At 34.8% G+C, this 19,043-nt stretch overlaps 2 protein-coding genes across 2 annotated transcripts; both read right to left on the bottom strand.

Moving 5' to 3' along the window:
* Positions 1-1,181: 1,181 nt before the first annotated feature.
* Positions 1,182-3,353, bottom strand: LOC117204841 (zinc finger protein 286A-like). The gene has a single exon (XM_033442626.1). It carries the CDS (start codon positions 2,830-2,832, stop codon positions 1,438-1,440), a length of 1,395 nt encoding a protein of 464 aa, XP_033298517.1. The 5' UTR covers positions 2,833-3,353; the 3' UTR covers positions 1,182-1,437.
* Positions 3,354-13,674: 10,321 nt separating this feature from the next.
* LOC117204815 (claspin) lies at positions 13,675-18,959 on the bottom strand. Its single transcript, XM_033442576.1, has 7 exons — positions 17,792-18,959; positions 17,563-17,724; positions 17,258-17,463; positions 14,606-17,169; positions 14,384-14,517; positions 14,100-14,312; positions 13,675-14,025 (listed from the first exon to the last, which is right to left on the bottom strand). Exons 1-7 carry the CDS (start codon positions 18,482-18,484, stop codon positions 13,864-13,866), a joined length of 4,134 nt encoding a protein of 1,377 aa, XP_033298467.1. The 5' UTR covers positions 18,485-18,959; the 3' UTR covers positions 13,675-13,863.
* Between the last annotated feature and the right edge of the window lie 84 nt (positions 18,960-19,043).

Here is a 19,043-nt window from a genome sequence, read left to right as displayed (position 1 = left end):
AAATATTGCCTATTTGTATTTGTTTTTTTTTTTCATTCATTAAAAAATCGTCTAGTTTTCTTTCATCCGTTTTCTAGTTCTCTTAATTGTATTAATTACTACGTAGTTTTTAGTAGGAGATATTTTTGTCGAAGATTAATAAGAAACGGAGATTTTTGAAATTTCGCGAAAGAAGAGTAAATAGAAGCAAGTGAAATAAATTGAAAAAAGAAACAAACACAATTTCTAGATGAGAAGAGGTGAGAAGACGAGGGAATTTACGATTGATCTCACAATGATTTTTCGCAATTTCCTGCCAAATTTTGTTATCGAAAAGCGACAAAATTTATGAAACGACCTAATAGATATCGTAATCGATGTTTCTTAAAAAAAAAAAAAAAACCGTTTGAATTATTATAGAAATTCTGAAATTGATCGTTAGCTGTACTTTACGATTGTGCGTCGTAATATCGTCCCGAATTATTGATAACTGAAATTTCGCCGTCAGTAAAATGTCTACAATCACGATTGAAATTTACGCTTGTTTCGTTCTGTTGTTTTTAAAAGCAATATTCTCAGCTGCTGCAAAATCTTTTTATCGGTAGTAACACACTCTATCGTTTGATAAATTTTATCATGATATGAAGTAGGATATTTTATACCTTACTATAAAACTTATGAAACTCCAAGATATGTGCAATCTATTAATGAATAAGTTTATATAAAAAAATACGATAAGCGTATCGGAATATGAAACATATTTACGTAATGAAAATAAATTTAGCATAAAGGTTAAAAAATCACTGTATAGTTGAAAATATATACAAAACCTTTCAGGCGTTATATAAATCGAAATATTCAGTTTTCGAAAGAAAATTCTCAATCCTCGACCGACGTATTCTCCAACATAATGACTATATAACGCGTACAGAGAAGAATGTCGTATTAAATTTTGCTTTCGCTACTATTTACTAATCAAATAACACGTTACTCCTTCCCTCTTGCATCATTCCCTGTATACGACACCGGTTGAGTTACACGCTCCAAGAAAAAAAAAAAAAAAAGAAAAAAACCTATCCTTTAAGAAAAGTCTATTCCATTAATGAAATATTAACATAAAATTGCACGTGTTACGATCCTAAGGAAAAATACAAAACTAGAAAAATAAAAAATAAAAAGAAGAACAAAATTTATCCCATTACTATATAATATGAAACTTAAAAAAATGCCAGAAATACCCTATGACAACAAGAACAAAGGGGAATGCAAAGATAATATATCAACTGCTCTTTATCATATCTCCAACCAAGCAACTATAAAAAAATTCGAAAAAAATTCTCAAACGTTAGATTGCGAAAAAATAGAGCCCTCCACTAGGAGACTCGGTCTTTACAAATCAAGGCCGAATCTCCAGTAGAGTCCTGGTCTTCTGGGCAAGGGTCTCGCGGGGAACTGGTGTCAGGGGATCTCGGTGTTCAACGTACCCTTGGAAACCACCTGAACGACGTCAGTCTTACCAACAGCTCCTCCTTGCTCCAACACCACGTTATTGTTGTTGTGATTGTTGTTGTTGTTGGTCTCTGGATGTTGACTGGCTAGGTGTTTCCTCAGCGCTGCTTGCCTGGTGAACTTCGCGTCGCACCTGGTGCACGATATCTCGATACTTCCGGTAGACGACGAATGTTCTCCGTTGGCCAGTCTTGGTTTATGCCAGCGTCTGTGAGAGGCCAAATTCGCCGGACACGAGAATCTCTTGTCGCATTCTGGACATCTGTACTCGACGTGGGCTATCCTGGAGCACCTGTGCTGGGCCAACTGGAACGCGTCCTCGTGCAATTGCCTGCAGAGCTTGCACTGATAAGGGCCAAGCCTGTTCTCGATCTTAGCTAGCTCCGCTCGCGCCTCCTCGGTGACTTCAACGATGTTGAATGCCGGATCGATGTCTCCGGTGACTACAGCCTCGTCCGGGCCCAAAATCACGGTACCCGACACCGGGCTACTGGTATCCTCGTCGAATTTCAATCTTCTAGCGTGCTTCTTTTTGGGTCTCTGAAGAAGCTTCTCGGTGGAACTGGATCTGGAGCTACTAGACGCGACGTTGTTGTTGCTGGTCGTCGAGGCTGGACTCGAGTCCTCCTCTCTTACTTTTCGTCTTGGACATTGCGGAGGCGACGGTGTGCTCGGAGGAGTCATGGGAGCGTGCTGCATCCCTTGCAGGTGATGCTGCGGCGTTAGAAGAAGCTGCTGGTGGTAGCCTTGTACCGATTGAAGATGACTAGGACTGGTTAATAGAAGCTTCTGATTGTGCGTGTAATACTTGGAAGCGATCTCGTTCGAGCTTGAACCAAAGGGAGCTAGTCTGGTGGCCTCTTCCAAAGTGCAGGCTTTGACCGTTGGTTCCGGAGTTTGCAGTGGTTCTTTCTTGGAAAGTAGCTCGTAACTGGAATGACTGTGCACCGAGGAACTTCGTGGAACCGTGTCGAAGTCGTCGACCACCAGGGGACTCGTTTCGTCGCTGTTCCTTCCGTACCCGGTGTTTTCCAATTCTTTCTGCACATCGTCCAACGTTCTCTGATCTTTCTTGGAATCTACGAGATCTTCGGTTTTCGGCGTGATCGGTGTAGGCGGAGGTTTCAGAGACAGATCCAGGGGACACGGGGTAGACGATCTGGACAAGTCCCAGTTTTGAAGAACGTGATGATCGGGAACCCTGGAGTAGGTGGGAGGGTTCTCCATAGGAATGTGCCAACTGGTAGCCGCGCCGTACGAATGCTGGTGGATCTCGTCACCGTAGTAACCCAGATAATTCAACCCAGGGGCCAGGAACGCCCGTGGCAACGAACTGTGCAACATACTGACGTTCGTCTCTGCCAAATGTCTCTTTCCTTACGTTTCTCCTTAGACGAACCATATATTCGATATTTCAACCGTTTCCATTTTACGTTGATTAATAATTCTTAGAAACACTGGGATCTTCTCTAACGTGCACAATGCAGTCTCCTACCAACGTTCTTCATCTAATAATTCTGCGACTCACGATGTCTGATGATCGCTAATCTTTCACTCGTCAAACAGATGGTGAGTTTCTCGATGTCTTATCAATTGATAATTCTACAACGATTAGACGACGTCCGATGATTTTTCAATATATTTGTTTCTCACTTGGCGAACAGATGGGATTTCTTGACGATTTGAAAGACTTGTCAAAGATTTTTCCGATATTTTCCAGTATATAAGACACGCTATCTGCTCCCTCGACGGCTGAACGCCGTTTGACAGAAGTACGCGAGTCGAACCTCTGGTATATTCGAACGCTCCGCCCGGGAGCCGCGTCTCGCTTTGTTTCCTATTGGTCGACCGATCTCCGGCCTCCTACCCCCACCACTGTGCATATTTGCCACCACTCCGGTGGAATTCTGGCGCGTGCTCATGTAAACACTCACCGCCCCGTCCAACCGCCTGACTAATGAATGTATATCTCCTACGCCGCTGTACCGTGGCCTCTCCACTGGAGAACGATGTCGTTCCTGTCGATTCTTTAATAGAGAATGCTACCCTTTAAACGGATCCCTTCCCCAACGTTATTTCCTTCCGACGAGCTTTCTTCGAGCCTGCACGGATTCAATATGGTGAATTTATTGGAGGTTAGGTTGATGGCGAGTCGATTGGGTGTGTTCGTGGAAATGCATGGTTTTGGGGAACGTACTGGCGCAAAAGTGAGATTTAATTGTTTAGATAAATAATTGTTATCCCGTTAGAATGTTATAGCGTTGAATACGAGAATGTTAGGATACTGTATGACATTAGAATGTTAGAATGTTATGGAATACTAGTATGTTAGAAGGTTAGAATGTTAGAATGTTAGAATGTTATGGAATATTAGAGTGTTAGAATGTCGTAGAATGTTAGGAGGTTAGAATGTCAGAATGTTATAGAATATGAGAATGTTAGAATGTTATAGCATATTAGAATGTTAAAACGTTATAGAATATCGGAAGGTTAAAACGTTATAGAATATCGGAATATTAGAATGTTATAGGATATTAGAATGTTAGAATGTTATAGAATGTTAGAATGTCGTAGAATGTTAGAAGGTTAGAATGTTAGAATGTTATAGGATATTAGGATGTTAGAATGTTATGGAATGTTAAAATGTTAAAACGTTATAGAACATCGGAATGTTACAATGTTATAGGATGTTAGAATATTAAAACGTTATAGAATATCGGAAGGTTAAAACGTTATAGAATATCGGAATGTTAGAATGTTATAGGATATTAGAATGTTAGAATATTATAGTGTTAGAATGTCGTAGAATGTTAGAAGGTTAGAATGTTAGAATATTATAGGATATTAGAATGATAGAATGTTATGGAATATTAAAATGTTAAAACGTTATAAAATATCGGAATGTTAGAATGTTATAGAATATTAGAACGTTAAAACGTTACAGAACATCGGAATGTTACAATGTTATAGGATGTTAGAATATTAAAACGTTATAGAATATCGGAATGTCAGAATATTATAGAGTGTTAGAATGTCGTAGAATGTTAGAAGGTTAGAATGTTAGAATGTTATAGGATATTAGGATGTTAGAATGTTATGGAATGTTAAAATGTTAAAACGTTATAGAACATCGGAATGTTACAATGTTATAGGATGTTAGAATATTAAAACGTTATAGAATATCGGAAGGTTAAAACGTTATAAAATATCGAAATGTTAGAATGTTATAAGAATATTAGAACGTTAAAACATTATAGAACGTCGGAATGTTACAATGTTATAGGATATTAGAATATTAAAACGTTATAGAATATCGGAATGTTAGAATGTTATAAGAATATCGGAATGTTAGAATATTATAGAGTATTAGAATGTCGTAGAATGTTAGAAGGTTAGAATGTTAGAATGTTATAGGATATTAGAATGTTAGAATGTTATGGAATATTAAAATGTTAAAACGTTATAAAATATCGGAATGTTAGAATGTTAGATATAGTTACTAGAATATTGAAATTAGATAGATTGTTGTATGATTGGTATTGTTATGTGACTGTTAAGCAATTAGTAGATCCGTCTGCAACCTTCATTTTATTCACATGCGGTTCTTTTCAATTTTCCGTATTTTAAATTCTCCCAAAATTCTTGAATGCTCTTCCAAGTTTCTAGGACATCATCCAATAGTTTTTATCGATACCTATATTATATTACGTTACCTTAACTTTTTTAAGCAGACCAAAATTTTAAACAAGGACATGGAGAAAATGAAAAATTACTTGAAACATTGGTCGAAAACGACCCAATATGCAAATGAAAGGTGAAGTTAGGAAATGAGACCTGTGCACGTTGCACCAAGCTGAAAATTTAGTGGCTCTGACTTTTTAAATAGCTGAAATAATTAAAAACTTTTACACTAATAAATCCATTTTGTTCTCTTGAGATAAACACCGCGACGTTTCACAGACTTGGTTTTACGTTTCTGTGAAGGTGCACTGTTGTAAAAAACACGTTTGCAAAAGAAAGACACTTTTCGGACAACCTAATATCTAAATAATAGGTATCGACCTACTGTATAGATTGCTGTAAAATTAAGAGAATTATAAATGAGAAACTATAGATTTTGAAAAATTAACGATATAAGATGTCCAAAGTTTACAATGAAAGATTTGTTCGACGCTAGATACCATTAATAGATTGAGATAAATTATTGAACCTACATAGTGAACCATTCACGACACTTTTTGAGTTCGTCATTCTTATTTCTATTCTCTATCTTGTTCGATAGAAATTATTAATGGCATTTATAAATACGCGTTGAAATGAAGTAGCCCAAGATCGAATAACCCGATTCAAATTTAATACGTTTCGATCCGATATACATTTATCGAATTATATAGGTGCCATTTTCTTCCACAACCTTTCTCCATCTTTCACGCAATTTGAATATTTCATGCTTCTAGAACCTCTCGGGTTTTTCGGTGAGAAACATTTCAATATGATCTTTCGTGTCGACAAAATTCCTGAAAAATCGGAACGAACCTTCCGAGGGCAACTTAATATTATTCGGTCGTTTGTAGAACGATTTTTCCGAGATTTTCTTTTTTCTCGACGTGTCAATGAAACTCGTTATGTGTGAAAGACAATTTAGCGTGAATGGCCGCCAGCGACAAAGACCAAAATTAATTATTCATTTTCTCATTTCATCGGTGTTTTGCCATTGAGTCAACTTGACGCACGAGGAACGCGTTTAACTGCGAAAATGAGAAACGAAGTACGAGCAATTTCATAAAACTTAGGAAACGTTAAAACGTGAAAGAAACGTTAAAACGTTCGAACCAATTAATCGTCAAAATTATCCATCGGTAAGGACAACAACTTTACGGCGATTTCGTTGATTGTCGATTGTCGTTGGTCTGGCGAACGTCTTGACGAGACCTCAACTGGCTCTCGTGCAATTACAGTGGCCGATTGTCCGGCCTGAACGGTTCCCAAGGGTGAGGATTAACTGGCAAAATCGGCTGAAGCCTCTACACGTTCACACGTAAGTCCATTGACGTCGACATGGAAACGCGGCCTCGTTGCATGGTGAATCCATCAGCAACGTAAAATTATTTATGACGATTAATTGAACATACTCCGCAGCTAATTTAGTAAGAAGATCAAGAGATTACGATGCGGTCACGGAATCACTGGCTGCCGCCACTTTTATTTCGCTTTTTATGTATAGCTACGTATTTCAGATGTTGATGCTGTAATACAGTTAATAAATTTTTAACAAAGAGAATGAACTGAAGAGTTTTTATTTTCGTTTCTTTTTTTTTTTTTTTTTTTGGTTAAGAATATAGTACCATTATTTTCTAGTAATTATGATTAGGTATGGGATTAGCCTATGCAGAAGAAAACGGGAGGTGATCCTTTAGCCGCAAAGCAAGAGGAGTGTGAAATAAAAAAAAAAAAAAAAAAAAATGAAAAACAAGGAATGGGTAATTATATTTTAAATATAATTCGCTCTGTTATCCCTTTTTGTCGTCTTTTTTTTTTCTTAAGGATAGAATTACTCGATTTTGCGTAGAGAAATTACCTACTTATATTTGTCATGTGGAAAAAATTCCAAACTCTGGTAATGAACTATGTATAAATGTTATTTTTTACGAAGATTTTATTGGCGAAGCGTGTAAATATTGAATAAAATTTGAATCCCATCGTTATTTAAAATTGATAGGTAAATCTGCTTATAAAACAGTTCCAAAATTATACCGATGAAATAATCAATATTTTTATATATGTAATTTGTTTGAAACGAAACATATCTCTGTGTTACTTCTCTCATTTCATTTATTCCCTATAATCTTTAATGCTCTCGTAACACTTCGCCGCGCAATTCATTTTGAACGCAACGTGGACAACTCATTCTTCTAATCTCGTCGTTACAAAGACTGCTGATGTTTCGGCGTTAAGAAAAAAAGAATTTTAAACACCAGAAAATACATATAATATACAAGAATACACAGAATATTCAAACTTACACCTACCAGTTGAAAGTTGCAAATTGTGAGTGTGAGAATAACTTATTTTAGCTTTTCAAACTATCTAATTAACTGCTAATTAATCTGCCAAATAAATGTAACTAATCAATAAAACAATATATTTTTAACATTTATTCTGCCCTTAAATTTGTCAAAATGGTAAGCGTCGGAAATCCGTAGCTGGTAAATGTTCAAAACTTTGCTTCTATCGAAAATTTATTTATCGATGCTTTAAGACAACATAGCTAGTTCAAACGTTTTCCACTTTTCCATTTGCTTTCCACTTCGTCCCATTTCGTTCATCCTTTAAAACACTTTGTCTGCCACGTCGAAATCACATGTTTCGCTGAGGACGCCACGGGAGTATTTTTATTATTCAAAGAATATGTCGGAGATGAAAGGACACCGGAACCTTCGGATAGCCCCGCAACATTGCAATCTAAAGTCTACTATAACTGTAACTAAACTATTGTAGTTATTCAATCCGATTGTAATTGTTCGAGATTAGTGACGGTGAGCTTTGGCTCGAGGCGACAGTCTGTCGCCCAACGTAGCCGCGGTCAAGGGATAAACGCTTTGCCCAACAAACATATGGAATAATTCTATAGCTCTCCTTAAAAGAAATATTCGTGGCGACACGCGACAGTAAACATTCCAACGGTTTCTGTCCCGTGGCTCGCCACACGCAGACCCTATTCTTCGAGTAAGATGATTGCCAGATGTCGATGCGTCTCCGCAGTACATGTTCGGCTAGCCCGAGGGCCCGTAATAAATCTTAAGGTTTAGTTAACTAAAGTCCTTCAAACAGACAAACAGTCTTTGTCCCAACTACGGGAAGATAGGGGAGACATATTTTTTAACGAACGGCGTCTCCCACTAGCAACTTTCCCTCGAGGGCGGCTAGCATCTTTTTCTAACCACCGATATGGAGATTGACCAATTAGCAGCAACGTCAATTTCCCTTACTTCCTAAACGAAGGCTTTCCTCGACGAATCCGATGATCTCGTGTCCTTAGACACACCCCAATATAGTTTTCCTCTGTGGAATCATCGGGACGGGACGCGCATTCTTTGACGCGCTCCCGTCGACTAAAGAGTAACGTCTTTACGCTCAGCAATTATCGTTTACGAGTCAGACTTAGATTCAGCGAGAACGCCTATCTGTCATCCCGTTGACCGCGGATTCGTTATTGAACCTGAGATCACTGTCACTAGTGTCGCGGACGTCTCACCGCCGTGATAGATTGTCAAACCTGTGTTATTCATACCTGTGTCAATAAATCGTATCTTCTTTACACCGCAACGATGGCTACCTTCAATGAAGACTCCTCAAACACCGACAACCCTATCCCGCCTGCTTCTCCGACAAATATAACGGCAAAATAATAATAAATTGATGATGCAAGACAACATTCTTCCCCAATGGACCGTTTATTTTATTGGCGGCCACGAGTGACCACCATGACGCCTTGGTGACAGTTTGATAGCGACATATTATAACAAGGTTTCGTTTATTTCAACAAACCATTCGCACCCGTTATTTCGTCGTAAGCAAAACGTGCAGAATATATTGTTGAAACGTGCAGAGGATATTAGTAAACAGTATTTGCTCATTCTACATGTCGGAGGTGACAGGACACCGGAGCCTTCCCTCTGGAACCTCGGGAAAATCCGTAAAATTGCAATTAAAGTTTACAGTCGTAATTAAACAATTTGCCGTCATCCTGCCCAATTGTACTTGTTTGCGATTTGTGATAATAAACTTGGGCCCAAGGCGACCATCAGTCGCCGAACGTAGCCGCGGTCAACGGTACAGGCACTTCGCTTAACAAAGGTGTGGAATTATAGTATGACTCTCATTAAAAGAAATACCAATAGAGGTACTTGACAGTAAAACATTCCAACGGTTCCTTCGGACAATGAATACCTGATATTGAGACACGTACACAGCACAAGTTCAGTTAGCCCGAGAACCCGCTATAAAACCTGGGTTTTCTCGGCAAGTAAGATTTGTGCTGTGTAAGTGCTTCAACATCAGGTAGTCATTGTCCGAAGGAACCGTTGGCATGTTTTACTGTCGTTTCTACTGTCATACTATCACTCCACAGCTTTGTTAGACGGAGCGCCCGTCCCGTTGACCGCGGCTACGTTCGGGGACTGATGGTCGCCTTGGGCCCAAGTTTATTATCACAAATCGCAAGCAAGCACAATTGGACAGAATGACGGCAAATTGTTTAATTACGACTGTAAACTTTAATTACGATTTTACGGATTTTCCCGAGGTTCCAGGGGAAGGCCCCGGTGTCCTTTCGTCTCCCACATATATAACTATTCTAATGTAAATTCTAAGTGTAAATTTAGTGTTCCTATACCATTATTTCGGCTATTAAGATCCAAAATTCTCAACAAAAATGTTAAACAGTTAGGATCAAAAATTGCTAAGAATCGGACCAAAAAGGTGACCACCTATTGTCCAGATTGTATTGATGAGCTACATTTATGTTTAAAGTATTTTAACACAGTGCAGCATTAGATGCAAGATTTGTTCTCTTTTTTTTTTTTTTTTATCGATGTTCCAATGAAAACGTTTAATCGTTCAATGGGGCACTTTTTATTTCAAAGTATCTTCTATTTATCGGTTATATTCAAAATGCCTTAACTGTCAATTTTCATTCAATTTGTACAATTGTAAGAAGTTCAAGCGCTCCGCTCACCAATGACCGTGGCACTCAAAGTATTAAATGTTTCTTAATTAAGAATAAACGACCGGCATCCGTTCGATGTCATTCTTCATGCCAATGTTTATATGAAAACATATATGAAAATTTATACGAAACATCGAAAACACGCGAATCGATCGCGTATTTGCACGGGGGAATAAGTTTCAAAATTTCATGCCGGACGCAATCATTCTATTGGCTGAAGGTACGAAAACAAATGGCAAATGATCCATTATTACGTGCAAACATCGCGTGGACTAATACCGCTTGCGGTAGCCATAAAATATAGGTATTAACGTGGAATAAGTCGGTCGATACGGATTTGCCATGATTATTTGATACTCCGTGAAACATTTTACCACGTGTTGCACTCTCCGCTGCCGACTACGTATGCATGAACGTCTGAAAACACCGTGACGCGTTCGATACTCGAATTACAGAGCGCTAAAACCTCGCTTCTCCATATTCTGCTCACATATACAGGCACCCGAATGGAATGGGTTACCCTATACGCGAAAATCTGCTTGATAATAGTTCAACATTTCCCGTTACTCGCTTCTATAACACTGTTTACTTTTTGATCATGTACCGTGTTTCATTATTTTTGTAAAAGAATTCAAGCTTTTTGTTCATTTAATTTATATAGAAGCTGAAAAGTCATTATCTTGTATCTTGGAATATTCAAATACGGATTTCAGAAAGTTTTGCTATTCGAGTATTGCCACGTTCGATCGAAGAATTAATACGTGCATTAGACTGAGACGTTTCGCATAGCAGAAATTAACAATTATTTTTTAGCCTGAACACTATATCTGCCCAACTTTGCCAAGTAATAAAGAATCTTAATTTACCGTGACGTTCTCTAACAAAAAAACTCGTGTTTCTCGTGTACCTTTTTAATGAAGCGTTCATCAATTTCTGTTTATCTAATATTCTTTTCTTATTGTTACTTATACATGAGGGAAAAGTGCAAAATATCTTGTATAATCATATTTTCCCTTACGCTCGATCTTCTTTTAATGTACATTAACCCTATATAAATCTCTGACTCAACCAATTGTGTAATTAACCCAAGTCTGTACAAAAAAACACTTTCATGTTCATATTCAATAAACTACTTTCCAAAGATCTTCATACTTCATACTTTTAGAACGATTAGTATATAATGCAAAATATTATGTTTTACGCGTTAGGAACCAATAGAATGCAATAAAATACAATACCAATTCCAGTTCGACGTATTACCATAAATAATTAATATCACATTAGCCAACCAATTCTTCCTACCTACAAAATCATCCAAATCTAATATGTAACCAGTTTCTATAACCTCTTAAAACATTCACCTGCACTTCATAAAATATACATCCAGTCCTCTTTACATTAACAAAAACTTCAAATCTCTTAAAAGAAAATCGACGAAATCTTTTCTGAAGTATTTTCTTCCATAAATTCATATACTGTATTCCTAACCTAATATACGAGTGTCCTCAAAACACGTGTAAAGTGTAGGAGGGACGAAGAAGGAGAAGAGGAGTCGAAGGAGGAAAGGAGAGGAAAGGAGAGTAATGCGACTTCCAGGACAGGCAACCTTTTTGCCTGCACGGATGTCGACGAGTGGCTCCCGCATCCGCCGGTATGGAAGGGGCGAGAGGACGGCTCTACATATTTGATGCGATTTTAATGTCTCTGCCCGGCATATCCGCGTTCTGTGCACCAATAGCAACATGAACAGCAGGCCGCCGCACGAGGCACCACTGACTGCCGTGATGCTGTAATCGGCTTACGCAACAAGCCACCCTTATCCCGAGTTCTCAGCGCAGCGCTCTTGCCTCGCCTCGAACTACGTCCTCCAGCCCCTTGCTTCGACGCTCAGTACCCGTTACTCTGCGGTTCGGCTCTATATGTGATCTTCTTCCCTGCTTACTTTATACCACGCTTAAAATATATATAAGTATCTTTGTTTCCCTTTTTGGAAAAAGTCCACCTGCCATTTCAGCGCAGTCACTCGTGCATTTTCCTTTTCATTCGTTTTTCATTTGCGTTTAGTTTTCTTCCTCCGTTTATTTAGCTGTTTTTTTTACGGCCCCTTTTTAAAGAGAGAAGAGCGGAAATATTAAGTAGCTGCTCGGTAAGTAAAGAAGTGGAGAATTTTCAGGATTAAGCGTTCAAGAAATTACTAGTTTTCTCAGATGCTAATGATTGCTCTGTAATATTTTGTTTGTAAGAAAAGCAGTAGTTGAAAAGGTAGTTTTGAGAATTACAAATGGTTTTTCATTTCAGCGGTTTAGTAGTTTTCTCTGATGATAATATAATTGTTCTGTAATTTTTTATTTGTAAGAAAATATGTATTATATTGGAATGTTTTGTTATTTAGAATATTTGTAATGTTTATAATCTTGATAGAAAAGATTGATAAATAAAACTGTGAATTCGGACAATTAATATTAAGCTATTGTAATTTGTAAAGATTATACAGAAATGAATTCCTATGTTACCGATTTATAAATTTATGTTCATGATTATTATATTGCGAAGCAAATGATAATGGCGATATGAAATATTACGTGTTAATTATTCAATTAGGTATTTTAGTTTTGATAGAAAATTATGATAAATGATTCTGTGAATTTAATATTACCTACTAAGTTGTTTACGATTTGTATTTTATCATTTTATGCTGTGATCAATTATGCTTTCTATTTTCAATTTATTTCTACATAATTATTTACAGGATTGTATTATTAAACATTAGGATTTTATTTCGGATTTTTAGGACTTTTGATCGATTTATGTCCTTTTTACATCAAATACTTTTTATATTTAAACAAAATATTGGAACAGAAATACGGCAAAATGAAGAAATATACACATAGATCAAAATTCTTTGGTAAAAAATCAAATTAAATAGATGTTGTCGATATATCGTCGATACAGAAATTGAGAAATAAAATAAATGTCAATGATATCAACTAAATATCCCTTTGAAACGAAACGATTTAGATGAACAGACTGTATGTTTCATACTGTATGAGAAAGTTGCCCTAGGCATGGTCGCACATTATTGGCTTGAATTACATTAAACAAACATTTGATATATTGTTCTACCTCTTTTTAGCAATGTTTTTTTAAATACATATATAGACATGTGCAATTTTAACGTCAAACTTTTTCACTTTTATATATTTCTTTTCCGACGTAGTAAGCAACTAAAATATCAAATTAAACAATTATGCTTTAATTAAACAAATTAAACAAATTCTCTTAACGAAAGTATTTGTCCTGTATCGAGAACTAGTTAATGGGTTTACTGTAAAAATTGTATTATATTTGTTCATTTGTAATTGTTTTATTTGTCAAAAATATTATCGAAATTCCATCACATTTATCAGTCTTCAGTTATTTCTATTACCCTGTCTGCTATTACATAACATAATTAATACTTTAGTTTTATAACAAGTATTTCTTTATTTCTAAAAATATGTCTATACATATAGAAAAAAAACAAATATATAATAAAATTATACAAATCTTTATAACAGTCTGCATATTACTTATCTATTAGTTACATATATGTATATATATAAAAATAAACATTAAATTAATAAACTATTAATTCTATTTTTACGATTTCATTTGTTTGAGGCATTATCATTTATCGAATCAATATTCGTAAACACAAAATTTTTTGCTTTTATTGATGAGAGTGGTCCTTTATTTCGTTTAGCTAAAGTAGCTAAACGCGTTAACGCTTCTTCTCCTCTGGCAAGAAACGAACGTTTTTGCATGACATTCTAGAAAATTTATATAAATTATAATCAGCTCTATGTATTCTAGTTGTCAGTGGACATGTTTTTAAAAAACTTACATATATCGTACGCGATGTTCCATCTAATCTTGAAGTGTTTAACATTTCTGCAACAGTATGAGATACTTTTGGTTCCGTTTTGGAATCAAGTGCTTCTACCAACGTATTTTCTTTTTCTAATTCGTTAATTCGTCTTTTCTTTAAAATCTTCAAGCCAAATTTAAATATTTGACTGCTATTTAATTCATTTTCGATTTCGGTGTCTATATTTTTCTGCAAATTGACAATATATCAAATAAGAAGATACGATTCTAAATGATCACAAATTTTCTAATTTATCTTACTGCGTTTGCTGCCAAAAATGCCTCTCTTTCGAATCTCATCTTACGCCACTTTTCTTGATCTTCGTCATCAGATACGTCTACCCAACCGTCTTTACCTTCTAATAGTTGAACGTCATTGTTATCATCTTGCTTGCCTGAAAGAAAAAATAGAAGGCTAATAATTACTATCATTGATGTAAATTGATGCAAAGAAATAAAGATGGATTTCGATTTTTTAGATACCTATATTTCTCCATCTGAATTTCCTCTCGCGTGTGCTTTCACTGAACAGATCTCCATCCTCGAATAACATCTCTTGAAGCATTCTTACTTCTCTTTTATCTTCATCTAACATCTGTTTCATATGAAGTTTTCCTAATTGATTCTTAACTTGTGTTTCATCAATTTCTTCATTGTCTCCATCTTCTAATTCCAATTTATCCAGATCTTGTTCATCTTCGTCAGCAGATACATCACAATCACTTTCACTAAGTTCGGCTTCTTCTTCCAAGAATTTAGCTGCATATTGTCTTATTTCTTTCTTTGGAACAATGACTTCGTTTTCCTCTGAGTCATAATCTACAAATTTTTCATCCTCATCATCATCTTCTTCTTCTTCTTCTTCATTATTACTGCTTATTGCAGAACTGTTTTCATCTTCGTCGTCAGATACATTTAACTTCCTAACTTTTTTAAATCGCATCTTCATTTCTTCTTCAACTGAATCATCTTCATCAGAAGATAAAATGCGTAACTTGTTCCAAGATGCTGTTTCCTTCCTTAAGTGTTGACTATTTTTTTCCTCTGTTTCAGTGGTTGATGAATCTTTTTCATTAGGTGCTTGTGTATTCTGAAGTATTCTGTGTGTGATATCAATTGACTCTTTATCATTATTTGATTGAGAACTAAATGTTCCCGAACATAATTCTAATAATTGTGATTCGCTTACATTAGGTTCTTTTGCGAAATTCAATTGAATCTTATCTTCTGGAAATTTACCTGAAGAGATTTCCATGAGTTCTTCATCCAGTACATCACCTTGAACGGCAAATAACTTCTTTTGTGATATGCCTCGTTTTATTTGAGGCGATTCTGGAGTTTGTATAACTTCTGTCAAAGTAGGATCAATAAACAACAATTTCTCTTCTGTTGTTAACTCTTTATCTTCCTCCAAGTGTACATTTAATGCAGTTAATTGTGTTATAGGAGAAATGAAATCAAAGGAGTTGCTTTTAGATTGTGGTGTTTGGTTTATTTGATATTTTGGATCACTTCCTACATGTACTTGAGATACTGGAATACTTTCATTATTGCTTAACTCATTTTCTTTAATGCTTTTACCAAACATATCATCTAATTTAATTTGAGAAAAAGAAGTTGGCTGTTCTTTACTATTTTTATCATTTTCAATAACCGAAGATTTTGAATCATCTTCTACTGGTTTTACAATCCTCTTAAATGTTTTACATTTTGCAGGTACATCATTGCTATCACAAGTACTATTCTCATTTTCATTTTCCGAATCAAGTCTTTCAGATTTTTCATCTTCCTCTGAACTTTCTTGTACTTCATGTTCATCTTCATCTTCATCCTCATCTTCGATTTCATCGCTGTCGTTTATTTCATCCCCACTGACTTCAGCTTCATCTTCTACAAAGGCACTTTTTTTCTTCTTTTTTTCTATTTTTGTATAGACATCATCTTCTTCTACGTCATCCTCTTCGCTTATATGAGGTTCTATATTTGGGGAATATGGTTCATTAAAAGTATCTTCTTCATTTATAGATTCATTCCACTCAATTTCTTGTTCTTTCATTTCTTGTTCTCTCTGTTTCCACTCTTCGTTGCGTTTTATTGCCATTCTACGTTTCAACTCTTCTTTTAAGCGTATTAATTTTGCACCAGGTTTCTCTAATTTAGGATCTTTATTTTCTATGTATGGTAATCTATATGGGAGCGTTTCTTTAATGATTGATAGTCCACCATTTGGAGTTTCTTTTATTTGTGTTGTTGTAATTTTAGATATGTTTTTAACAGGTCGATCGGGTTTAGAATGCTTTTTTACAAATCGATTTATCAAACCATGTATTCCTTTCTTAGCTGATGTAATATCATCTGCCAAGTCGATAATCTGCCCCGGAATACCTCGTAATTTAGGTTTTAAACTTCTTATATCCTGTAAATGTTTTGTTCTATTTGGCGAATCCAGGTCATCCAAGTCATCCAAGTTAAGCGGTGGAAAATCATATTCGTCATATTCATCAGATTCATTCGTAGTTATTCCAAAAGGATCTTTTGCAATTTTCGCATTATCATTTAGAATTTCTAAACTATGTTCATCATTATCAATGCATATGCTTTTTCCCTTGTGCTCATTTTGACTTATATCTTTTTGTAATAAACCATCTATTTTTTCATTTGCAACTGTTTCTGAAATTTTTGCTTCAGTCTTATCCTCTATACTAGATTTACAATGTGTTTCTATTGTTTGTACTGAATTAGTTGCATTATTTTCTGTTCCATTAGTTGCTATTATCTTATTACATTCAATGTCTTCTGCTTCTGCTAAAGTTTCATTCTCTACTTCCATTGTGTTTCTATTATCTTCTTCTTCATTATTTTTTGTAGTAGATAAATCATCATCAAATAACTTTCGTGAAACATTATCTTTTTTAACATCTTCTGTACATTGTATGTTTATATGCCCTTTATCTGTATTTTCTTTATTATTTTCTGTACTCTCTTCTTCTGAATCAGAAGATTTATAAAATATTTCTGCTTCTTTCTCTTTTTCCTTCAAAATTTCACTGTTTGATAAAAATATTTTCATTATCTTCATTATTATGTTCAATGAAAACATAATAATATTCAACATTAAATTTTAGAAATGCTTACCTAACAATACCAGAAAACTCTTTCAGTTTAGATGCCACTGTAGGTACTGGAAAAGATGAAATTACCTTCCTTCTTTCTAGAAATTCTTGTATTGTTCGTTGTTTTGGATTATGATATGGTAATGAAATTTCTGTTTCTCGTACTAAACGTTGAGTTTCACTTTGTATTTGTTTCATAGCTTCTTCTTTAGAAGCTCTTAATGAAACCTGCAATACAATATTATTTTTACTAAGTTTAACTATCTAACATGTGCAGAGTAAGATATATATATACAATTTAATCGCTAAAACCTTTCAACAACTTACTTTCCTTGGTTTAGGTTTAGGATCTTTTTTTTTATGTTTTTCAGTTGTTTTACTTTGTCTTACAGGACTTGATGGTTCGTCTGATTCTTCTCTTTCTTCGTCTGATTCTTCTCTTTCTTTATCTGATTCTAAATCTACTAGATCTTGAAGTCTGCTTTTCATCTGTGGAACATGTGATTAAATAATTATTTAATAATTGAATTATATATTTGTTATAATTATTAATCACATTATTTACAACCTTTACCCCATTTGAAGCAGTTTTTTCAGTATCAATAACATGAATAGTATTAGATGTATCATCAGAGTCACTATCAATGAGTTTCATAGTACTGCTTTTATTTAAATTCTTTGTGGACATATTGTCGTGCTTAGAATTAGAAATTTCATCTTCATCATCTATAACATTCTTTTTCTTGGATTTAGAAGTAAATATATTTTCTTCTTCTGAGTCACTATCTATTATGCTGAATAATCTACTATGAATATTGTTGTTTTTAAGTTTATCATCTTTTTGGTCAGGTGTTTTATCTTTATCTTTTATGCTTCTATTAAGCATGTCAGTATTGATGTCAGAATTATTATTAACTTGACTTTTGGATTCATCATTTTTTTGCTCTGACTCACAATCTTTTTCTTTTACAAATTTATTTAATATAAAGTCACTATTGTCAACATTACTTTCAGAGTAATTAGTTTCATTTTCATGTTTATCATTTTTGTGAGCACGTTCCTGATTTTCTTCTCTTAAAGTTTCATTAAATATATTTTCTTTTTCAATATCAGAACAGTTTTTGATTTCCAAACATTTGTTTTTCTGTTCTTCTGTGTACTGTTCTGATTGTTCAGTAATTTCAGATTCTCTAAATTCAAGTTGTACATGACATTCATTGTTGTTATCCAAATCCTCATTTTCACTCATTGTTCAAATTCCTAATTTCTTATTATATTCTTAAAACTTTTGTACTTTTCTTTACTAGCTTTTACTATAATGACAATTTTGTATTTAACATATGTATTACTATCTATAATAAAATTATTAAATCACAATGTAATAACTGTCATCCTTTTTAAATTGTTCCTCTAAAAATATAATTGTTTGTTATTATTTAGTTAAGAGAGAGAGAGAGAGAGAGAAAGGGATTATTTTCCTCATCCTCAAATTTACAAGAACACAATATATTAAAATTATTTACAACTTATCACAAAACACAATTACTAACTAGTTCTATTGGTTCTACTTACTATGGTCAACAAATTTGGCGCGAAAGAGCTAAGCTAGATTCGATGTTTCATCTTAAATTACCAGTCCCAGATGGCAGCAATGTTGTTTGTCATTCAGGAATTTTGTTTTTCATACTAGCTCTTTTTATCCTTTTGTTCGGATAATATTACACATTACATTGATGTATCTATCATCTTTCGAAATTTATTTAAATAAAATGAGTTATAATTAGTAAATATTTTAATAATAATTAAAA

The sequence above is a fragment of the Bombus bifarius genome, unplaced genomic scaffold, assembly GCF_011952205.1.
Source record: "Bombus bifarius isolate JDL3187 unplaced genomic scaffold, Bbif_JDL3187 scf7180000007984, whole genome shotgun sequence".
NCBI lineage: Eukaryota > Metazoa > Arthropoda > Insecta > Hymenoptera > Apidae > Bombus > Bombus bifarius.
The sequence above is the reverse complement of the archived record's forward strand: the minus strand, read 5'-3'. Positions and strand labels throughout refer to the sequence as shown.